A 25,369-nucleotide genomic window follows, 5' to 3' on the forward strand; every position below is an offset into this window, starting at 1 on the left:
ATTTGGAAGTCTTCACATTGGAAGCACAAAAATATATATGCGTTTTCCTCTTAACTTCACACCCCATAACCTGTATTCTATCCATCTACTTATCTCTAGTACCGCATACATCCCGTGTGAATTGGCCACCCAGACAGGTTTCTAGGTTTTCCTCTACGTCAGAAGATACTGGAGTCAGGAAGACATTGACCCCACCTGAAAAAACACTGTTTAGGGTTCACATCAATGCTTAAATGGTGATCCAAAAAGCAAGAAACTTTGATGCTTTGTCCTCCTTCATACTGGTCTCACCCAGGGGTGAACAAATGAGCAGGTGCTTCACAGCGGGCACTTCACCACATTCACATATATTTGTGTCATTAGAGTAGTCCTATTTGATTGTGTTTGTTTTTCCATCTTTCAGTTTGCATGCACAAGTGATTCAGGCATTGCCATACTGGCCAGTATGGATCGGTCCCTCTGGGAAGGTCGTCCTGGGGTTCCAATGAGGGGATAAAAATCCAGGGGTACGGGTCTTTTTAAGCTAGTCTACCTGCATTTGAAGTTGACATGTGGCAACCTATGTCAAATGAGTATGGCGGCATCCCAAGCGAGACTCAAGGAATAAGTGTTTGGTTACACTCAACTGAGAGCTGGTCCAGACTTGGAATTTCTGACATATTGAGTTTCCAACATTGGAACAAAAATGTGAAGTTTTCCTGCAAAACAAATACTAATTCCTGAACTCTAACTGGCCTCATAAAAGTGCTTCCTTCCAATCTTCCTAACTTCTACAAGTCAAAACAAGATTGCTCAAAGGAAGTTCTTCCACTTTAACATAGTGAGGTACTCAGAAAAATTTCATCAAAAAACCTCAGTCAACTTGAAGTCAAAATGGGGTTTTTTTTGGGGGGGGGGGGGTGGTTTATGGGGGGGGGCATTGTCAAATCAGCGTATTTCAAAAGAAACATCCGTACACTTAAAACTACAATCACAACCAACACTGGGATAAAGCAGGCTCCCTTTCAGGCTCAATACCAAGTCCAATGCACAATGGTCAGTGAACTAGCCTCCCATACCTTTAAGTTAGAATGAGAGTGAGATACTAGATGAGCATCATGGCAGGAACCTCTTTCTCCCCATGCTCTACCTGTGTCCAATGGATAAATCAGCTTATTTTATAGTAAAAAAATTGCTGGTGCACCCATCAATTGTAACCTCATCACAAGTTCCCAGACCACATAGAACACGCAGAAAATAAACTGCTGTCTGGTAGGGGAAAATAAAATCATTTCCTCAAAATACTTCCTGTGTAGGTCAACACATCTCTGGGAAAAGGCACATCAAAAATAATATGCTTTTTAAATCAGGGAGCAGGTGACAACCTTAGCAATAACTAGGGAGGATAAATGGTACAGTGATGAATCAATCAATGGCCGACAATCCATCCTGGCCTCTAAGGATCTGCAGTAAATCAGACAAGACCTCTGGAAAGATTGAACTTGGGAGGAAACAAAACAACCGTTTCCCACGTGCATTGTAATACTCTGTTTAAAAAGCGGAAGATGTCAAGCGACTGGATTAACTACAGCACGACACAATGCATCTCTGCTATTACAGAGTATACAGCCAATGAAAGCCACTGCAAACCTATACAGATGTCTCCTCACCAGTTGGCATCAACACAATCAAGTGTTTTGGCCAGAAGAGATATTTCCTGTAAAAACACCAAACTGAAACCTAAAAGGGGTTACCCCCCTCACCGATCAGAAGGAAGGGGAAAAAGACAAACCCTAAAAAGCATTCACCCGTTTCCTTCTAACCACACTGCTTGGTGGAAAGCCCTTACCCCTGCAGGGTCTACATCAAAGCAGACCCTAGGAAACCCTTCAGCATTTGTGGTTAAGATTTCCCAAAGAAAGCCTAAACATGAAACAGCTTCCCCCACTTCTAAACCATTACCCCAGCAAGCAGACGGTAAGTCACCCACCATCCATAGCCTCCAAACGAGACGCTGCGCTTCCTCTGAAACATCACGGCTGCTCAGGGGTCCTCTCTCCCCAGTGTCGCTGGCTGTGCCCCCTGTGCCGATACCTCGGGGCCGCCACTGGCAGCAAGTCGAGGGAACCACGCCAGGAGGAGACGCAGCCAAGTAATGAACTGGTCTGCCCTCAGCTGCGCTGAGCCTTTTTTTTTGAGCAGCAGGACGGGAGGCAAGGGGGGGGAAGCCACTCTTACCGCATCCTGTACCCAGCACTGAAACGCTGTGCAAGTGCTGATTAAGGAGGGGTCTTTCCTTTGGGTTGGCTGCTGCTGCTTGCTAGCCTTGCTAAAAAAAGTGTAGAAAACTTCAGTTTCCTTTTTCTCAGGCTTTTCAATACCTGTGCATTGTATTTCTTCTAGTACTCAAGCACAAGCTTTGGGGGCAGCCTGAGGCAAAGCCCAGTTCAACAGATGACCCTGCCATCAGCTGGATGACACATTTCATGCCAGTTTGTCCTTGGTATAAAAACACAAAAGTCAGTGGCTTGATATTCAAATGTGGGCACTCCGATGATAACAATCTTCCATTAGAAGTATCCTAAAAATGTCCCCTTCCTATGGGAGGTTTTAAACAATCCTATGCAATTTAAGAGGTTTCCATTTTCCAAAGGACACGAGTTAAAAAAGCACCCTAGAGAGAGAATCTGACTCGCAGCTGATATCAGTCAGGACCAGATCACCAGCTGGTGGCAATCACTATAGCTCCATTGATTTTAACCAGCTGACACCCTGGCCCTATATGTGCTTTAACAGAACCATACTAATTTCACCCCTATTGAATTCTACAGGGCTTTTTAAGGGCCTGATTTCCCATTGGGGAAAGATGCCCATTGACTTCCGTGGGTTTTAGAGTAGGCCTTACAGCAACCAAGAAGATTAAAAACTCATATCTTCCTTCCCCAATCCCTTTGCTTACACACCTTCCCTACAATGTTAAATAATCCAGAATCCTTCTCCTGTTCAAGATGCTGTGGGCAGTCTAACAAAAGACCATCATAAAACGCACATGTAAGCCAGTCTTGCAGGCCTGCATCATATGCTACGGTCAAAGCTATTTTCTAACAGCTTTAAAGGACAGAGCATCCACATCCCACTCAAAAACCATGAGGTTGAACTCCCTCATTGGACCAGCCAATGCACCCGCCCATTAAGCTGTTGAGCTGTTGCAAGTCATTAACAGGTCTCTTCTCCCAAGTTCCTGCTTCCTTGCCATAGCAAGAGAGAGATCTGCAGCCTCTCCACTATAACGGAAAGAAGTTTTTCTGTGATCCAATTTCAAAACTCTATTTAAATGTAGATGCTGACCTTTAGCTGGATCTGAGTCTTTAAATGACCAAACTGCAGCAGCACAAAGAAAATAACACATATTAAGCAAATATTTCCCCACCGCTGCCCTTTTCTCGGGACACACTGCCAGGTACAACAGAATCCATTCCAGCCCACGCTGTGAAGTAAGCTCGGTGTTCAGAACAATAGGGCATCCCATCAGGAAAAGGTTGTGTTCTCCTGCTCCATATTCATCCTATAAAAGCCAGCGTCATTCACTCCAGCTTGTCTTTTTTTATGGTTCTTCTCTCAATGGCATACCGAAAAACGTGCGTCAGATATGTTGCTGTCTGCTCTGCCATCCAGGGCTGCGTTACAGAGCTTTGACCTTGAAGAGTGCACCTGTTGCAACAGGGAGGGAAATATTCGGATGGCAGGAATACGTTGTATTAATCAGTATTCTAGCAGCCTCCATGTCCAAATCAAGTGAATTGTCCCTGAATCATTACAGTATTCCTGCCTTGGGAGAAAAAACTGAAAGAGCTCTCCTTTCCCCCTTACCACAAGGCTCTGTGCTACAGCACAGTCTCCAATAGAAGGCTGAGAGCAAAAGCCATATGTTGCAAACATAAAGCCAAATCCTTAATGTATACAATTTGTCATAATCCCACTGTGCTCATAATCTGCAGAGCTGCACCTATTTGCACAGTTGAGGTCTGGACCTCTGAGCATACTCATATGTGATAGATAGATAGTTGACATGTTCTGTACATCTGTGTGTGTGTGAATAATATATATATTGTCACACACACACACACACACACACACACACACACACACACACCCCCCATGTCAACAATTTATCAAGATTCTCTCAAATCACAGGGTCGGGATAAGTTATGGCAAGTCATTCTGCTCAAAGAAAAGGCTAGTGGTCAAATTCTGCTCTCAGGTACAGATATTATGTGAATCCAGAACATCCCCACTCAAATCAGTAGAGTTACTAAGATTTTTTTTTTTTTTTTTTTTTAACCGATTACCTTTAAATATGAAGTGGCCTCCCATTTGTGCCAATACAAATCCCTGACACTAAATATCAACATGCCCTAAGCCTTGCACATATTCAGGCAAAACTGCCACTGAGATTAATGAAACCCTGAATGTGTGACAAGGGTCAGCTCCAAGTGTGAACACTCAGCAATCACTGGCTCTGGAGGTGCACCAGATTTACATCAACACAACTGAGTGGAATTGCACAAACAATGCAGAAATGAGCCCCAAACTACAAAGCCCAGAAAGAAACATACGAGGCTTGGGAACAAGGAACTCTCAGTCAAGCCCACCAAGCTAGGGAATGAGGAGAGCAAGTGAACCCAGCTTCTGACCACCCTTTGTAAGTACGGCAAATGACTCTTCAAACCAACATCACTACCATATGAAAGATATTTGCATTTACCTTTTAACCAAAGATCCCTTCCTAAATTGAAAAAAGGAAGCTTTAAAAAGCCTACACTGGACAGGGTATTTGATCCCTAAAAAGGCAACATGCCAGAGATTCCGAAGTCTGCAAGGAAATTTGCTACTGTTATTGATGTCATATGAAAGGTACTTGGACGCTGACGCTATAGACAGCAGTACTGAACCCTGGGACAGGAAGAACAGCTATAGCTGTTGTGTGTGTGTACAGTACATTCCCTTGACCTGATCAAAGAGCTGAGTTAAAAAAAAAAGAGAGACTATTTATGTGCTACATCACATGCAGGCCACAGAAACAGGAGCGACAGCCACAGGCAGTTACAAAGGCGTGTCTGTCACACAGGTTTCGACTAGGAGCACTCAGTTTTCTCAGAGAAGCAGAAATAGGAGTGAGCCATAGGCCATCACCAAGTGTTGAATCTTGCACATTTTGGACCAAAACCCAGATCTAGCCCTCGTTTCTCTACTTACACATAAGCACCCTGTAGCAGACCAAAGATGACAGAAGGATACCTTTAGGGAAACTCCTTTAAAAATATTGGTGAAACATGCAAAAATTTTCACCCCAATAATCAGGAGATGTTTTCCACAAGAAAGCCACGGTTCAGGTACTTTTTCAGAATCCTGGATGTTTTTTGGCAGATGTGTTTCTAGACGGAGTATATTGTAGCACAGCTTTTCATGGGATAACAACATCATCCTCTCTCTTTCTCTGGGGTCCGATTCCTCTGTCCCTTTAACACAGTGGATTTCTACTCATTTTCAACTGAGCTGCTTTTGACTTGCATTGGTTTAATTAAGAAGAGATGTAGGCTTCCCTGGGTGAGTACAGTTTGCAGCGTCTCGCACAATGTTCAGCTGCAGCTGCTCCAGTGCCATTGTCACCATCAGAAAAAACTAAACACATAAAAATCACCAGACGGGACAGCTTGGAAAAAAGACATCGGTCTGCAGTTTGTTTGCTTCGTTTGACTCAACGGGTGCAAAACAACAGAACGAAGAACAACATTGGGATATTCAGTTTTCTTCTGCCTGTAGTACATCAAAAAAATAGATATGGAAAAGGAAGCAAAAAGGAAAGCCCAAAGTGGGATGGGAGGAAGAAAGTTAGTACAACCAGACCCCCAGCAGGTGCTCAACGGAGCTGTTGCAATGAAGCCAACAATGCACTGGTGAAGTCAATGGAGCTGTGCCATCTTCTACCAGCTATGAACCTGGCCCTGCTAGCTGTGTGAATTTATGGGTATGTATTTATACTGCTCCCATTCCCATTGTATCAAGGCATCTAGATGAGTGATTCTCAACCAGCGTGTCACAAGATCCTTTTAAGGGTGATGCACAATATTAGCATTGTTAGGTGTACAAACACCTACACCCAATTCGAATAAACCCAGAAATTTAAGCTAGGAATGCGTGGTGTCAAGAACACACTAACTCATGGTTTTTTGCAGTTCTTTGCAACAGAAGACCTGCTGTATTATTTTTCCATAATCACAAAATAAGTAAGAGCTAGGCGCTGGCATTTCTGAAGGGTGCCTTGAGTCTAATAAGGCTGAGAACCACTGACCTAGACAAAGAATAAAGCTTGAAGCTACACAAATGAGGGAAAGGTGGAGAGAGGATGCCATAGCAAGCAGAAGGGAGAGAAATGGGAGATAAGTGGGCACAAGAAATGAGAAAGGAAGGATAGGGAAGAGAGGGTAGTGAGGCTGGGTAATTTCCACCTCTCATTTTCAGAGTAAGCATGTTTAAAATATGCAAGAGGCTTCCTGTGAGAGGACAAATCCTGTTGCAGGGTCTTTCTTTGCCATCACTGGAATATTGGCCAATGTCTCCTTCAAAGGCCAAGCATGTCTAGAAGATGATTCACCATAGCAATTCTTTGCATTGCAGGTTTGATGCCATTTCCCTTGGCTTCCTTCCACACCCATAGGGACCTTTCTCCAATCCTTAACTCTGCAGCCAGTTGCTCTTTAAATGCTCCAAGAATAAATCAAAATAGTTCCAGCAACGTTCATGGAGTTACACAAGTCAGTGCAAACTGGGGGCATGACACTGCACCTCAACACAGCAGAGCTTCTTTACCAAGCTAGCCTGTCTCTGGAGGGGGCTTCTTCAGTGACTGGGCATCACTGGGAGGAGAGAGGTGTCACCAGTTTACCTTTCCTTAAAAATTTCTCCATCACACCCTTCAAACGTTCCACATTCCTGGAGGGACTGTTCCTCAAAGGCTTTACCTTATTGCAATCCAGCAACCTCAAGGCACTACCCACCATCATCCAATCTGCCTCTCTATCAATTCCATAGCTCCTGTCCTTTCTTTAACTGCTTCTAGGATTGTATTAACGATTTCCATCATAGCTTGGCTCTTCTCTGCTCCCCCCCCCCCGCCCCAATTCATCTGAAATTCACCCCACCACTTCCTCCATGCATCCATTTTCACTCAGGTGGCAGGAATGAAATGCCCTCTGTCATACTTTCCTCTCCATATTGTATCTTACATATGAAGTACAGAACTTACCTTGAGACTTATTCCTGCCACCATTCCCCGAGACAAAAAAACCCCCAAAAAACTATTCATGCCTTTATTAAATGATCAGTATCAAAATCTACTAAAATACAAGCTTCCAGCTCTTACTGCACGGAGGTTTGCATAATCCTACTAGAGTTAAACAGACTAACCCTCAGATGGTGTAATGCAACATGGCTCCACTTATTCCAGCTTCATCTCCATTGATTACACTGACACAGACTTTGGCCAAACACTTATACACACACCAAAGGAATGTATATATTTTTCACACCAGCGCACCGCTACAATATAACTACTTGCCATTGTATCCACTGAAGCAGTGGGAAGCATCAATAGATACCTGGCAATCATTCCAGAAAAGCCGCTCGGCAAAGAAAGAAAACAAGCAGCTCCACATTGAAAATTTAATCTTGCGGGGCTGCAAGCTTCAATTATTGCTGTTGTATTTTGATATTTCAATCCTTACATGAACTTGCTGCTCTACAACCGTGCCAGGCAACACATAGGTGGAGATTAGAGGCCTGCAGACAAGTGGAACTGCTGCTAATTGAGGTCCTAATCCAAAGCCCATGGTAGTGAGATTTCATTACTAGGACACCTGGACTCCCAGGCCTGCCACTCACCTGCTATGGGGCCTGAAAAGGCACTTCCCTTCTCTATGTCAGTTCTCTCTCTTGCTCTTTGTCTTGTCTATTTAACTGTAAACTCAAACAATAGATGGCAAGCCCTGGGACCTGGGGGATACAATTGCAGAGACAGTCTGCTGCATCCTCATGAAGCCCTACTGAAATCAGCTGGTACTGGAGCACATCTACACATGCACTTTAATGTGCATTAGCCTATTTTAATGTGTGTTAAAGCATCACTAATAAAATCCTGGGGCATTTATGCACATACATTCTTGTGCTCCAATGCACTGCAGATTCAGCGTGTCAGAGACTCGAGTAATCGAGTCTGCTCTGCACGCAAGGTGATGTGCACTTTGCTGCATTGCATGAAGTTGTATAAATGGTGTAATGCACATCAGCACACAAAAAATGGTGGCGGTGCACTTTTGAACTAAAACACCTTTGATGTGTTTTATTTCGAAAGCATGCCACCACCATTGTCTCAGTGCTGACTCGCATTTTGCCTTTTATACAACTGCTCGCGCTGCAGCGCCCGCTTTTCGAAGCGCCCACCACTGCGATGCATTCATGTGTAAAAATGCCCATGTGCATTAAAATAGGCTAATGCGCATGAAGCAATCACTAAAAAAATATGTTCTTTAATTAAAACACATTAAGACAGGCAAATGCACATTTTCCTAGTACCTCAGGGCCAGGGTGGTGGGGAACAGTACTTTAATTAGAGCATATCCAAGAGCCACTACTTAAAAGCACCATGACATCTTGTGAACCAGCACCCCTATGCATCAAAATGGTGGCGGGGGTGCTTGAACTAAAGCTCATTCAACTGGCCTCGTTCAATGAGCTTTAGTTCAAGCACCCCGCCGCCATTTTTAAGCACAGGGATGTTGATACACAAGATGCAGGAGGCTGCTGGAACGCAGTAGCTGCCATGCTCCAGCAGATTTAGTTAATCAAGTCTGCTCTAACACACCATTGGAGCAGCCTCTGTGCCCATATACAGGCATCCCCACAACGGAGGTACTAAATTTAATGTGCATTAACGCTTGTGTAGACACACCCTCTGCAGAGGGCCTGCAGATCTTTAAAAGCTGTATTTGTATGGATGAACCATATACACATGTTCGAATTACAACTGGGGCTTGATCCAAAAGGCATGGAAGACCGTGACAGTATCGTTTGAAATGGGCTTTGAGTTAGACCCATTCGCCATGTTCCATTTCCCTAGAACAAAAACGCACCTCGAATCTGGCCTGCAGCACCCCCGAGTTGCTGAAACAGGAAATGTGGCATTTCCTCAGGGGTGGCCCTAGCCAAACACCTTGCCTCTGATGCTCATTCCTCACTGCAGCTTGTCGAAAAAAAGCCCTATTTGTCTGCAGTGACATTTTCTTGCCCTTAGAGTCATCCACATGACTGAGCAAAAGGGAAAAAAAATTGCTCCCTTCTAAGCAGTCATAGCCAAATCATTGTAATCAATCAACTAAAATTGAGACGCACAAAGGCTCAGGGGAAAAAAAGAGTCCTTGACACTGTCTCTAACAGTTAAAATTACACACTTCGGTAGAGTTCCTTGAAAAAGGTCCTTCTGTGAAGGACCAGTGGGCTTGGACTGGCAAGCTTCTTTTCACAGGACTGGGTTGGACCCTGGATCCATATAAATCTTATATTGTAGGGGCAAAACCCTGCATCGCTGGCATTATAGGGATTCCGCCATGGCCCCCCATGTTGCTTTAGTCATTTAGGGCTCTTCACAGATGCAAAAATCTTAGATAGCCTAGGGACTCAGCCTACTTCTACGCTGTAGCAACTGCATGTTCCAGCATGCACCACCCAGCCACTCCCACTCGCACAACCCACTGGGGAAGCCATCCCACGGTTGTCCCTAATGGCCACTCTAAAGCACACTAGAGACCAAGGTCTTGAGGGCACCTGTGCATGGGCAAGAGTGCAGCTTCTGTAGGATACCCCCTGGTTTGGAGCACGCGAGTCAAAGGAAGTTGGCAGAGCCATCTCAACCCATCCCACTTGAATCAGAAGGCGATGAAACGCCACTGACAGTGAGTGAGAACAAAAGGTCCTGGTTGTTTCATGCAATGTGACGTGCAGACTGAATTACCATTTGATTAGAAATGAAGTTAGTTTTTGGCAGGAGAGAGCAAAAAAAAGGGCAGAATTGTCAGAGACTTCTGTGGCATAGATATAAAATAAACAAGCAGTCAAGAGGGTGAGAAAGGGAGACGATGACTGTTACGGCCATGTACTGACAAACGTACAGCGTTAACACTTAATGAGCCCAAATCACCAGGTTTAGAGTTTGTTTATAAAAATCACTGGCTCCATGCTAGAGCCACAGGCTACCCCTGGCCAGCTGCACTTGATATGTCTGATTCTTCATACTCCTGGGTAATAGAATCAGCTTTTATCAGGGTTCATCAAGAGAGAAAACTGTAGCATGCACTGAATTGCAAATCTGCCATTGAGACTCATAAGCTTATGCCGGCTTCCAATGAAATTGTGGGTGTTGTAGATCAGTGCAGCTCCCATGATGTTAATGGAGCTACAGCAATTTATTGTAGCCGATGCCCTGACCCACTAAGCCGGAACAGCCTTTGATCAGCTCATCTGCTATGTCTCTGCCCACGCATAGGTAAATATCAAATTCATATTTGTGTGTCACCTTGTACATGGATGGGATTTAGCCTGATCCCGAAGGAAGTCATTGCTAAAGTGCTCCATGTGGGTGCAGACAACGAGAATTAACCTGATGTTAGTCGCACACTTTAGAGGCCCAGAGAGTAGCAAGGGTGGGAAGCCAAGCTTCGTTCCTGAACCCACAGTGATTTTATAGGATAGGGCGACTCGCCCTAAATGCTGTTTAAGTCATTCATGCTGTTCCTCTTCCCTGCCTCAGTGTTTTATCAGCTCTCCCCTCAAAAATGCCCCTTGGAGTGCTGTGGGCAGAGGACCCCAGCAGTAATGCTACAAGAAAAATCATTCAGTCCTTCACTTGCTCTCTCTCCAGTAACCCAGAGCTCAAACGTGGACCCACCGCGAAACTGGTTCTGCCCATTGCGGCTAAAACACTCACTGAAATTTTGGAATCGGCCAGACTCTGTCTCCAAAAGTTACCACCTTAAAAGAGAAAAACCACCGAGTTCGGTGTTGGGCCTCCGTTTACTGGGTCGCTTAGTGAGACTTCCTGAACAGCTGTTGTAAGGGTGGCACCTGTCTCCTGGGAATAGGTGACTCAGCCCATTCCACGTCAGATGGTCAAGTCCAAACCCCAAAAGTGCCTCATCTCCCATTATCAGTTCTGTCCTCCACCCATGCACCTAGGGGCCTTCAATTAAGACTCAAGATATCCAGGTTCAGTTCCTTGCTCTCTGTAAACTCCCTCTGCATGACCTTGGATAAGCCACTTAAGCAGAAAATGTTCAGACCCAAATGCAATCCTATTCCACCTTGTGAAAGCATTAATGGAAAGCCGCATGGGTCTTCACCCTTCTCACCTTCTGCATTAGTGATTTTTCAGGGACTTAGGCATCTAAATTCCACTCAGATGTCTAATGGGTAGAATAGGACCCTGCCCTTAATCTCTCTGGATGAAATTCATCCTTGTGGCAAGGTCCAGCACATGCATTACTTAAGAACATATGCAGTGCAATGTGCCTTGTGCTAGCTTCACTATACAGGGATGAATGTCACCCTCAAGGAACAGGTGCTGGAAAACAGCATTAGCCAGCATCTTCGTTTGCTACTGAATATATGCTCTCTCATTACTCTCTCCCTCTCTCTCCTCTTCTTAAAGCAGTGCCCAGCTGCTGTCAGCTGTAGAGACTGCCACCCACATAGTCTCCCTCTCAGAGGCAAAAAAAGAGATACTGGGAAATGACTGAAAATGAATCTGCAGCTACAAAGGAGAAATCAGAGGAAGATAGAAGAGCCAAACCAATATAATGTACCATGAATGGGGATAGAGAACAACATGGCCAAGTGGGGTGTTTAATAGGCTTAATGCAGGGCTGGTACTCCACTGTCTAGTGGAGGTGCTTCATGGGCACTGGCAGGGGGCTGAAGGCCAAGATGTCACCTTCATTCTCTTCCCACCTGGTCCCCTGCATAAACTGGGCCAGTCACCATCCCTTAAACCTGTCCGTCTCTCACTTCCCCCAGCTTTCTAAATGAGGGGATGCAGTTCAATCTCCTTTGCAAAGGCTGAGAGACCTGCAGGCAAGAAGTCCAAAGCATGATTCATGAGCAACATTGCTCTCCTTCCCAGTTACATTGACCACTCAATGCCAAGATATTTATTGTAGCTTATCAGGCCTTTGTTTTTCTGCCTACTCTCGTGGATGGACTGACAACTTTTACTGACTTACCCAGTGCATCCCGACAAATGTACCTTGTCATCTCATTCTGAGAAGCTGGGCTCAGTGCCCTGACAAATTTGAGTGCAACATGAAATGATGCATGTGGGAGAGAGAGTTTCTCCCACATCTTTGTATATTTTCTGTATGCGATTCTGAGCTGTGAAGACTCACAGACTCCTAACTCACCTGATCCCAAAAGGTGTTTCCGTTGGCCCATTTGCAACACTTTGAGATGCTTAAAAGCTGGTGCCTAAGCTAAGAGTCAAAGTTCACAGCTGCACTAAACATATGATCAACGCATGCAAAAGACATGAGACTCTGAGGCCCCAGGCTCCCCAGCAGCTACTGCTCAATAAACTGCTAAATCACTTGTGTGGTTTCCTGCAGAGGCTGAGTCTGCAGTTCCCAGCAAGAAACTATGAATTTATATTCATGCACTCCACCCTCTCAGCCCCCTTCCTTGTCACACAAGCAAAGGAACCCAGCCGTGGTCCATCAGCAATATCTGCACTTCTCCTAACAACTGCAGAGCTCATCCTGCAAGGCACCAGGTGCAGAGAACCCGCAACTTCCATTTCCCATGAAATGATCAGAAGGGAGGATAGATACTCCAAGCCTGGAGTGCTAGCAATGCTCTAACCCTACCATAACTTCCCTTTTGCAGCGCTGTATAAAGGAAGGGAGGGTCAGCTGGTCCATTTCCAAATGACATGCTTCAGTTCTTGACCTTTAAACCAATTCTGAGCAGGCAAAGCGAGAACTTTTTGTGGGGCATGGGAATTAATATATAATTCCCTCCCAGAGGGTTTCAATATATATGAAGTTAACCAAGAGGTGTCCAGTTTCATGTCTTGCCCAGACCTGTCTCCAGGAAGTCCTAAATTTCAGTCTAAAGGAATCATGCCACTAGTATCAGGACCAATGAAAATCTTCTTTCCTTATCTCGGCTTCTCCTGCCTCTATTTATCTGTTCCACACAGAAGGTTATGAAGATCAACTAGACACTACTGGCCTGGGTTCTGCAGGGAGATTGTGTATAAGACCATTTGCAGTCATACATGGATGTGAACCAGCATAAAATTTGGCCCCATGCTTTTAGAGCTGTTTAAAGATAACAAAACAAACAAACAAAAACCAAAAGGACATAGGGTCCTGTTTCTCCTCTTGCTCACACTGGAACCACTCAGGAGGGACATCACTGAAGCCCATGAAACACCATCAATAAAAGCACTGGTTATACTGGAGGATCAGACTGTTTAACTGCAGCTCGCCTTACTGCAAAAGAGCTGTGCTGACTCACTGAGCTGGTAACTTCCCCTTCCGAACCAGCTCGAAGAGAGATCAGGAGATGGTCTGGGATATAAAACCATCAGCCCCCAGGGAGGAAATTCAGGAGCAGCCAAGCCTGACAAGACATCAGCTGAACGTTGCTACCATGTCACTGTTTTGTTCATAACAAAGACCCAATCAGGGAGGCATGAGCTTGAATTTGTTTAGAGTCTGGGCTGTATTTCTAGGACAAGTCAGGATGGGTGCCTGCTCACAGAGGAAATAATATCATCATTACATTATTAACAGAATATAGCCACGCCAAGGACAATCGCTCCATCGTGGGTATTTCTACCCAGGTCTGCGGCTTGTACACATCTGTGCTATAATGAACCCAATAAGCAGGCTCTGTCAAGAAGTGGGCTAAAAGGACTGTCATTCACATTTTCTCAAGCAGCAAACTAATCCTCTTACAGTTGCAGCCCAGGCTGGTATTTCCCAGAGGCTGGGTTAAGCCAGGCCTCTGGGTGATATTTTAACATAGTTGGTGCATGAAGAAAAAAAAAAAGAAAAAGAAAAAAACACAGCTGCACATCAACTTGGCAGGAGATCATTTAATTAGTGTGCAGAGGATGAGCAAATGTTTCAGGCAAAAATCGCCCCCTGCCGGCTGAGCCTGCAGCAGCTGCATGTCCTTGGCTTCACCGCATGTGGATTGCTGAAGGAAGAGTGAAATTGGGCTAGGAAAGCAGTGGAGTGTGTTGAAAGGGGCAGAAGGAGAACTGCAGGCAGGGAAGAGATGGGATGTTACCTTGAAAGGTTCCAGAAGAAAACACTCGATGTGATGTCAGTGTAACTCCCAGCAAGTGCTCAATACCACACAAAAGCCCATCCAGTCAAACCTCTAGCTTCAAATGCCTGCAAATGTGACTAATCCCAGGTCTAACTGACCTGTACAAAACAGGTCTAATTTTAGAGACTAGAAGCAACTCCTAAGCTGCTTTTGGTACAGACTGGGGTGGGGGTAGCAGGGAATGTGGCCCTCTACCTGGGATCTCTTGAGCATACATTAATCTTTTACAGAAGTAGGATGTTGGCTGCCCTGGTTCCTTTGCTTTACATGTAGTGTGGTGTGGAGTGGTGTGGTATGGTACAGCACACTGCATGGTAGTTTTACAAAGAATTTAGATTATGGATTTGTACAGCATGGATTGGCTAGGGCTGATCCCATCTCAGGCAGGGTGTTGGACTAGATGACCTCTGGAGGTCCCTTCCAGCCCTACCTCTCTCTGATCCTATGCAACCATTTCCACTAGCTCCGATTTTGGCTCCCTATAAAGCCTACAGTGGCCAAGTTGTCTTTACCTCAAATAGTAAGCAGTCCCACAATAGCCCAGTTTATTTGACTTCTCCTGGGCTAGGGACAGACATTACACATAGACCAGTTTAAATGATCAAAAACTGGTTTAAATCTGTAACAGAACAGATGTTCAGTGCATATAAACCAGTTTTAAAATGGCTGAAACTGGGTTTAAGATAAACCTGGTTAAATGTAGCAGTATCTTATCTGATTTGGGTCAAACCAGTTTATGCAATGTCTGTCCCAGACCCCTTGCTGGTTTAAGTTAAACCAGACATCCCCAGCATCCTGGCATGCTCTCTGGGCTGGATGGGGCTCTCTGCTCCACAGCAGGGCTGGCCCCACCCCCCTGCTCCCTGGCTACAGCTCTGGCAGAGACTTACAGGCTGTTCCCCCCTCCCCTTCACCACTCCCTGCTAAGCAGGAATTCCCCCCTCCCCTCTGCCTTGCTGGGAGGCATCTGTGTATTAGCCAGCAGACCACATGCTGGCTTCAGTCTCTGCTGTGACAAAGGCAGAATCAACAGGTAGTTGGTAATGTCCCTCTGTTGGTTTCTTAATGGAGTCATAAACACTGAGTCAGGGGTGGGAGTGTCATCAGTTTGTTGGAATTTCTCAGGTAGTGAAGGGGTAGATGAGTAGAATAACTTTGAAGCAAGCGCCATGCATTTATCCCTAATCTGTAAAGCATACTTCATGCATGTGGTCTACATCTCTTTGTATATGAAAAGATCTAAGCTAGATTAATCTATGGCTAAGGAGAAAAAGGGTTGGTGTGTCTGCCAGTCTCTTTACTGATAAACAGCTTGCACAACTGGAGTGGAAGTTATACCCAGGAAGGATAGCCTATTTTTTTCCCTTTGCTACCTTGGCTGTAAAAGACTGATTGCATCATTAGCAAGTGGTGTAATACTTCATGCACTGCAGAAATGCTATTCATCTTTTGAATATGATAATGTACATGCAGTAGAGTATATACAGAAATGTTATATTATAATCATAGCAGCTCAGACACTCCACATATCTGCAGGCCCATTGACAAGGCAAACCAAGACCAACACAAGAACCAGGTTTCTTTCAAAGCAGACTGCTTGGTGTTTCTTCCTGCCCCCACATTCCCTCCCACCCCCTACTCCATTGTGCTGCTACAGAGAAAGAAGACTGGAAACCTACTAAACTATCTTGAATAGCAGCTTCTTATGAAAGAGGATTTTAAAAGGGCTGTTTTTTCAAGTTGCTATTTTACAAACCCTTGCTCTATATGCAGTAGGTATCTAGCTAAAAGACATTGTGCTCTTGTCTGCTGTGAGAGCAATTCCACATAACCACCAAGGACCAAAAGAACCTTTACGTTACCCAAGAGGTGATCATTAGCTAAACGTCATAGAATGAGAGTTTGAGTGGCCTCAATGTACTCATAAACGTCAAAAGGTTACCTGTTAGTAGATTTTATTACAAACCTGTTTGGAATGCATTTCTAGGATACAGGACATGCCTCAGGCTCCTTGGGAACATTACATAGGACTGAAAAAGAGCATAGTACAGCCAGCCAACCCAATCCAGTCAGGAGGACAAGTCTCTCCAGTTTATGGAGGTGGCTCAGGATGCAGAGAAATCAGAAGAGCTGCAAATGTGTCTGTGTAAATGTGAGGACCCAGCCACCACCTGGAGTGTTAGACTAGCCACGTCGAACAGGCAGCCTGTGGATATCCATACCTGTGGTGTGACCTGCATTCTTGCACAGACTGGGCAATTTCTGCAGGTCTATAATAGTCCCTGGCTGAAGGAGAACATGGTCACAAAATGGGCAATACCAGTGCTTCTAGCATTCATTCTGGGGCAGTTCAATTAGCTTATCCCCAGGACTACCAGTTGGTGCAATTCTGAATTAAGAAAAAAGTAGGAAGAAAATCTCTTAGTCAAATGTAGTAAGCTTGCTCAGCCTCTTCTACCACATCTCTTTCTGTTTTTCAAGTGGGACTCCGTAAATGGCTCTGGTTTTACACCTGCAAATATTTTTTATAGAGCTGGGGGCTACCTGGGTGTGAGCACTTGCATGGAGCTAACTTCAAAATCTGGATGGTTCAAATCTCTATCATGTGGGTAAGCTGCAATTAAAGCTATTTCCCCTTTATGCATATATGATAAACAGCTATCTTGCCCAGCGCATACTTAGCATACACTGTACTTACTGCATTTCTCAAATACCAGATTATCTCTGTTGTTAATCGTTAATAACTCTGCTTTCTGACCCAAAACTGGATTGTGATTTCAGTCACAACCCAGACTCAGATTTAGGATTTCAGTGTGTTGGGGACATAGGCTTTGAATATCACACAGGGAAAATCCTTCACTAATGAATACCAGAAATTTAGAAGTCTGGCACATCCATCGGTCTTCTACATTATGAGCTTTAAAATGAAAGAAATTGGTAATAGGGACCTTCTTACCAATAAGGCATAATGCTAAGTTAAATGTTCACACCGATACTACTCCCAGTGTTGGGCAAAAGACATTTAGAGATAAAAGTACTACAATTGTAGAACTAAATCCATACTCCCTGCTTAGCTGTTTTTCCATCAGTCCCTGATAAACTTCCCCTCTGTGAGCTCCTAGCATGGAATGAAGGATAGGACACTAAGGGCACATCTACACATACTGATTTAAGGCACTTTAGCCCCATTTAGACACACTGCATGTGCACCCTTAATACACCTTTAAAATGGTGATTTTAGGCTATTCATGCCTAAATTTGACACCTGCAAAAGCAGGTGTCATATATTTAAGTGTGAATAGCTAAAACACAAACACACATATGAATGTGTTAAGGTGCATTAATGCTGTGTATGGACTGACATGGGACTAACTTTATTCCCATGTCAGTCTGTGCACATGGTGTTACTGTGCTTTAAACATGCGCATGTGTAGATGTGAGCCTAAATCGCCTTAATGTACATTAAGCTAATGTGCATTAAATTTAGACGCATCTAAATGCACGTGTAGACACGCCCTTAGATCTGCAAACCCATCCTCCACTGCAGTCTTCTAGACCATTGGAAGATGACCACGAAGTATGGAGGATAACACAAAAAAATTAAAGTTGTGTCTCCATCCTTCAGGTAGAAGACAAAACCAAGATCCCTCTTGTCTACGTTCCATGGGAGTAATGAAGAACCCACCTGTCAGCAGTCAAATGCACAGCACTCCCACCTCAGTGCAACAGAGTAAACCCAATGGCCATAACAAAGCAGTAAGGCTAGGAGGAAAAATAGAGTATAACTTAGTCAAAACAACTGAAGACAGATGACCTGCTGGATAGATCTAATTTGTTTCAGAACAGGCATGAGGAGATGATAAATGTGAAAGCAGCTCCCTAATACACTGGAAGTACGCTGCCATGCTGAAGGTCAGGGAAGTTTACTTGTCAAGGGAAGACAAAGTGCACAAAAGAGCCAAGAAGCTTCACTTTCCTATGGCCCAAGGGCAACACAATGCTCTAGGTTACACACTGTTCCCTATCCCAAATTCCCTCTGGTTTGCTTTTGAGGGTTTGCAATAGATATGTGCCAGAGGTTCCTCTCTGAATAAGGGGGGATTTATTCTTAATGGATGTCAGAGTAGTCAACCCTGAGAAAAGCCAAGAGAAGGGACCATTATCTTCGTGATAAAGAACGTCAAAGAAAGGGAATTCAACACCAGGATCATAACCCAACAGATGTCAGAAAGCCACAATCACTTTGCATTCCCCTACTGATAAATGGGTTCGTGTCCCACTTACAGGGGAGATACAGATACAGAAAAGGAATGATAATGGAATAATGAAAGTCAGATGGAAGAAAAAGTTCTCTTTAACAATGTTTTGTGCTATGGAAACACAGTGGTCAAACAAGCTATAGTTCAACACGAAGTGTTGTGTTCAATGCAGGCACAACAAGAGACAGCTCTGAAGCTGTCCTGGGGTACCAGCTGCTATAACACCACCTCATGGCTAGGTGACAGGGGAAGCAGAAAATACTGGTTTGCATTCAGCAAAGGTCTACCCCAAGTTGGCAGTACACAGAGGAAACTTAAACCAGTGTAACATACACTCTTATGAATCAGAGGGAAGAGCCTGATGGTAATTTGCCTCTGGACTGGGGGAAGTTACAGTGATTCAGGGGTATGTATTGTCCATCCACTGCTATTTAAAACAAAAGGCAATCCATTGCCATAATGCTGGTTGCAAAGGTCTGAACGTTCTTTCTTCCCACTCCTATAAGATTCTCCGCTTGCACATTTTGGAGCGTATTGGCTCAAAAGAAAAACTTGTAGCTCAGCTGCAGCATTAAGTATTTAATGACAACCTTGTCTTTCCCTGTTGTCCAGTATCCCAGCTGGGCTGTCAGAGACGGAGACATCAAGTGGCCTAGTCACACCGTGAAGTCAAGAACACAGCCCACAACGTACTTTATCATCCAAGTTCCTAATCTTCTGCCCTGACCACCCACCCAAGTGGCCTCTTCTCAGCCTCGCTAATCCAGGTCTTTATAAAATTTCAAAGGGAAGAGTTAACGTGAGCTGAAGGAACTGACAGGGAGGTTGTTCAAAGAGCCAAGTTGAGTTGGAAACCAAAATGTTTCCTTTTACTGAGGTCACTCAGCAAGATCCATTTGAACAACACAGGGAAGAACAAAACCCAAGGTTACACTGAATTTAGTCGAGAATTATTAACAGTAGCTAGATGAATGCTGTTTGCTTATTACAGAAATGGATTTGTCCTGAAGCATCTACTGTTACATTATTATTTGAATAAATAATAAATAAAATAAATAGAGACAAACCCCAGTCAGAACAGATCGAACATCTGTTTTGATTTGAGCTTGTGAATCTCTCCCTCCAATACATTTCTGGAAACCGTCCCGTTAACGGATCTGGATTCATCGATGATCTTTATGTAGATTGGGACTTGGGTGCTATGATATAGGCACAGCAGGCTTTTGATGTACATAAACAAAATATATTGATCTGTAAATAAGAGTAGCTGCAACTAGGACACCAGGGGCATTTTATTTGTAAAACAAACTCAATTGAGGTATCATCCGGAAAAGTTTCATCCTTATAATGTTAATGCTGCCTGCATTATAAATAAGGCTGAGCCCCCTTTTGAATTAAATAGCCACCAAATAAAGAGATCTGATTGTTCCCTAGTCTGATTCACCACAGCATGGCTGACTATGTTTGCAAGTATAGGAACAATGAACATTTTCAAAGCTGAGGATCTGGCAGCATGATTACTGACTATCAAGTGTTGACATACATGGATGGTGATGCAATAACGGTGGAAGATTTTGTTGAGCAGAGAGCAAGAGGATGGGGAGGGGGAAAAGAGCAAATTAAGAAACTAGGCAACTTCTACAGAACAGCAGAAACAACACACATGGTTTCATTGTTATAGAAAAACAAGACAAAACAGCTTAAAGCCTGCATTTGGTAGGGGCAATGATTGGAGTAGAGATCAGTATATTTAACAATATCGATACAATATCAGTCATAGTGTTACCTAGGAGTTTTAGGAGTGAAGGAAGGACTGAATAGGTTTTGCAGTTGTAGGGGCAAATCCTAACGCTCTTCTCTCCCACCATGCAGTAAGTGCAACTCCCACCAGTTTCAGTACCAGTTGCATTGACATCCTCTGCAGAAGAACTTGGCCCTCAGAAATCTCCAGGAGATTCAGTGCAGAGGCAGCTTCTCCCACACTTCAGATACGGAGATTCGATGCATCACTCAGGGTGGGTAGCACATACTCCCACATACTGAACCCAGCTAACTTACACAAGGGAGCCAAGTCACCCTGCAAGTCTGGTACCCAGGGCTAACACTGTTCTCATTCACTACAACCCAAAGAGACCTTTAAACAACATTTCAAGCATAGGTACTTAGCCACAACCAGCACTTGCCCAAACCAAGGAGCATTCCAGATGTTAAGTGCTTTGAAAGGCAGGCAATTTATGTCAATGCTCAGGTTTGAGAGTACCAGCAGGGTCAACCTCACCTCCATTACAGATCACAACATTTTCTCCAGAAAACCTCATCAAGAGTACCTGGAGCAGCAGAGTGTAAGAGCTCTCTGCCCTGGCTGAACCAAACCTGCAACATCAAATCCAAGGCTTCAGCAGTGCCTAGGAGTCTATCAGAGACCTATGTAGTAATGGTAGGTTCACCCAGAGCACTGATGTACCTGAAGCGGCAGAGATCGCAACATGCTATCTATCCAACCATTACAAACATGCCTTGAGCTCATATGCTCTTTCCACCCCTTCTCAAGACTCACCAGTCCTTTCAGATCTTCACTAGAGCTCCTTATAGCTCTTCCCAGCTCAGGCTTACCCCCCAAATTATACTTGCCCCCTGCACTGCTTATAATTTAAAATCTTCACCAACAACAGCAAACACCTCCTCTCCCCTGCCAACAAGCCACCAAAAACCTTCTTTTATCTACTCTGACTGGTCAAATGACTACAATCTGATATTCCCCCTCCTCAGGAGACTGCAGGTCCCCAAATTCTTCAAAGAACTACATCTCCCAGCATGCCTGCTCTTTAAAGGGCAGAGGGTTAGAAATGGCTGGCTGCCCTAGATCCCTTATACAGAACAAAATCACATGATTATAGTTTTAAATGTTGGTAATTCAATGGCTCAGCTCCCTTTAGAAGCAAGAGTCTTACCTAATATTTTAAGAAGTGATAGAAATGAAATTGCATAGACCCTCCGACTCATCCACAGGAGGTCTAGCGTGCAACTCAGACAGCTTCCCCAATTGGTCCAGCATGGACTCACAAATAGTGAACCCACAGAATGGAGCTCATGCAGGACTTGTCCCCAGAAGGCCTACTGAGCAGTACACGTATACGCATACCCTGAATACATTACAAGAAAGCCCCTTATATCACACACACAGTATACCCCCAAGCTGAGCAGTGTACAACATGGGCATAGAGAAGACTGGAGTGCAGTTTTTGCCCAACACATACCCAGTGCATTCTCTGAGGGTCGAGTGTGCGACACCACCACTCCTGTGCAGGCAGCCAGGCTGGTGTCCCTGCATGACCATTCATAGCATGACTCCACGACTCTTCCCGATACTATCACCATGGCTACCTACACAGCAGTGCTATTCCATCCTTTCCTGGGGAGGAGCATTAACTCGTGATGCATGAATACAAAATAGCGAGGGTGAAGGTAACCGCAGGCACAACAAGAGCTAATCCTGACTCCTCCCATTTGCTATCTGCCCACGCTTCGATTAAGCCACGGAAGTGGTCTTCTGCACTGTTGCCTTTAAGCATGTCTTCTGTGGCGTGAAGGCCAAAATTGGCCTTTTTAACCCATGCTGGTGCATGTATAGTCCCTCTTCTTAGTCCATTGTAATCTACTAGATCTAGCCTCACTCTGTATGTTGTAACCACTGGAGCAAGCAGCCCAGAGAAGTCCTGTTCAGGATCAGGATTAGACATAGGTAGCATGCAGGGTTCCAGTTTAAGGCCAAATCAGAGTTGCTGTTTGAGCCTGTATGGGGTTACACCTAGATCTCATAAGCAGTGCTCGCAAAATTTCAAATGATGGTGTCAAAAATGTTATGAGATCAGCTCTTCTCAATAGCTTTCCACCATTTTTTTTACAAGACTACTCAGAACCCAGCATCAGAGCTTAGCCCTCTCTGGATAAGGATCCAGCTTGGATCCAGTTATAGGGCACAAGCTTGGATCCATTCACCTTCACGAAACTGGAAGAAGTCAGGACTTGTGGTCCTGCTTTTGGCCCATCTCTAGCTTTTAGACAACGTGTCTCCTCCCCATCTTGCTCTTGGAGTCGCATTCCTCTTTCCACCACAGCCAGTAGTAATAAACATGCTGACTTGAGGTGCGGAATAGGCAACGGCAGCAGATGGACCCTCTTAAAAAACAAAACAAAATACAGCTTCCCATTTACATGCAAATAGATTTAGCAATAAAAAACAAGCAAAGAGAGATGAAGCAAATATCCCAGGTAGAAGCAGAGCATCTTTATTCATATGGTTACCATAAGCTACCCTTTTAGAGGAGTCGACTGGAAAGGAAAGAAAGAAATATTTGTTAAATCTGCTACATGCAAAGCCTGAGTTATGCTGTCTGAATCCCACTTCTTGTTGAGTCTGAATTTAGATTCACTGGCTGGTTTCCACTCCTGAATAGATTGTGCCATGTGGACAGATACGATGTCCCTTGCGATACTATAGCAAGGGTCTTAAATAAAACAGGCAGTACCTGGAATGCACAAAAATGAGACTACGAGACAGAACCTAGCAGGATTCATCTCATCTCCCCATCACACACAGGACTCCAACAACACGCTCTCCCATCCCTTATCAGTGCTGTGGTCTAGCTCACAAACTAGGTTTATCACTTGTACTGAGCTCACAAAGATGAGAATAACAACAAGAAATACTGTGCAGTGTATATGCCTTAGAAGGAGACATTATGCTGTCTTCCCAGTCAGGGATAAGCCAAGCACAAAGGTGGGGGGGGGGGTGGAGGGGGAGTCGCCTGAAACCAATGTGCCAGGGTAATAAAAGCACTCGTTGAAAAAGATCTTTTCCAACACTGAATCTGTGCAAACATAAAGCACTTTGAGATGCAGGTCACCAGCTGAGGTGCCTTTCTGGGAGGCAGAACAGACCCCTTCCACAATTCTAACATCAAGCCATAAAAGCGAGCCCCAACAACCGAGAATTCCCCAGTGACAAATCTCAGCCAAGCGCTGAAGGGACCTTACGAAGTTGCCTCCTTTGAATTCTCAAAAATTCAACATATGCCTTGGAATCAAATCACCTTTCCAAGGAATTCTCACACGACTGCAGCAGATAGAGAGATCACACATTTATATCCACAAGGGGATTGCTCTTGCTGTCCACATCCATCCAGCATAGAAAAACCTGACTGCTCAAAGTAGTCATTACATATTTAACACGGCCACGCAAATGGATTTTTGTAAAGTGTGGAAACAATGGCTCTTCCCAGACATGCCTTCATTTACATTCATGCAAATACACAGTACAGAAACCAAGAGAATTAGGTACTTTCTGCAGCATGCATACACATTTTCTATTCAAGAGCTGCTGTGTGTACATTTTCTATTTCACATAGGGATCCCCACATGCTCTTCAAATCCTGCTATATATCGCAACCACGGTTCAGATTTAGCAAGACTCAAATGGTATCTTACCTTGATATCCTTGCTGCTTTCTCTATGCAAAATACACACTTACTGTAAACATCAATGCGAGGAAAATGCAGAGAAATGGAATTTCTTCAGCCACACAGTTCCCCTGAAGTGGAGCTGCAGCTATTGCATTGTTGATTTTAGTAGATTATGTGTCTGGCTTTGCTAACCTGCTGTTTTAATGCTCCACGGGCTTTTGGCAAGATACCAATGATATTCATGACCACAAGAGGGCTTTAACAGCTCTCATATACTGTATCACACAGCAATCCTTCTGTGTTCCTTAAAAGAAACAAAGAATTGTTTTTAAGTGTTTTGACTGCATCACAGCCACAGTTGCTGGATGTAGAAAATACATCTATCTGTGCATCACTCCCCTGCGCGTCCATGTGAGCTCACAATATGCAATGCTAAAATTAGGAACAGGGCATTTTTAAATAGGGCAGCTTGCTGGAAATCTGGGACTGCTACTAGAGGTGATGAGGGGAGAAACAGGGAAACCACTAAGCATCGAGTTATTGGGCTGGTTGGTGCTATTTGGTGCAACTCCAGTGACAGTAATGGGGCGATGCGAGTTGACAAGACCTAAGGTTCCAGCTCGCTGACTCTTTCTGTTCTCCAATAAAGGATCCAGCATTTTGTTTGAAATCTGATTAAATTCTGAAACCAGACTCGCATCTCACACATATGCCCTTTAGTGGATATGGCTTTATGATTGCAATTAAGAGAGAAACAGATCGTGACCAGATTCCAAATAAGAGCTTTTTGGACCAAGGTCTGGTCCCACTGGAATCGCAGGCAAACGACATCAAGAGGGACCAGACTTGGCCTATGCTTCCTGATCAAAGTATTTTTAACATAGCAGTATCCCCTGCCTTAGCTGGCAGAATCAAGCTGGAAAAGCTGGGCTAATAATTTTTCACACCAACCCAGTGTTAAGCCTGGTGCATTCACAAATTGCACTAATGTCATTAAAACTGGCTTCTAAAAGGATTGGGTTGAATTAGCGCAAGTCCTTTGCGTGGCTGCTCTCAAACCAGCAATAGGAGCAGCAAATACCAAAGTAGCTCAATTCAGTTACCAGAGCTACACTAATTTACATCTGCTGAGAATCTGGCCTCTTGGGCATTATTAAGCCCTACCCTCTAGCAGATGGATGTTTAGCTAGAAAACCTTCTGGTACTTTTTGGAGTGTATGAGCAGTG

The 25,369-nt window shown here is 44.3% G+C and overlaps 1 protein-coding gene across 5 annotated transcripts in view; it reads right to left on the reverse strand.

The window, feature by feature from the left end:
- Positions 1-25,369, reverse strand: part of RAP1GAP2 (RAP1 GTPase activating protein 2) — a 242,437-nt gene that overhangs the window by 191,294 nt on the left and 25,774 nt on the right. Inside the window, exon 1 of one of the 5 annotated variants that reach the window (XM_090025863.1) lies at positions 24,168-24,291. The exons of 2 other annotated variants lie outside the window; for them this stretch is intronic. Coding sequence is in view for 1 of the 3 variants with exons in the window: in XM_090025862.1 (XP_089881988.1) it covers positions 1,970-2,013 (44 nt within the window). In the remaining 2 variants the exon portion in view is untranslated. Of the gene's footprint in view, positions 1-1,969; positions 2,039-24,167; positions 24,292-25,369 lie in introns of those variants that run through there. 2 more of the 5 variants (XM_090025865.1, XM_090025862.1) reach the window with 2 other exon arrangements.

The sequence above is a fragment of the Crocodylus siamensis genome, chromosome 13 (assembly GCF_052110815.1).
Source record: "Crocodylus siamensis isolate JL-2025a chromosome 13, ASM5211081v1, whole genome shotgun sequence".
Lineage (NCBI taxonomy): Eukaryota > Metazoa > Chordata > Crocodylia > Crocodylidae > Crocodylus > Crocodylus siamensis.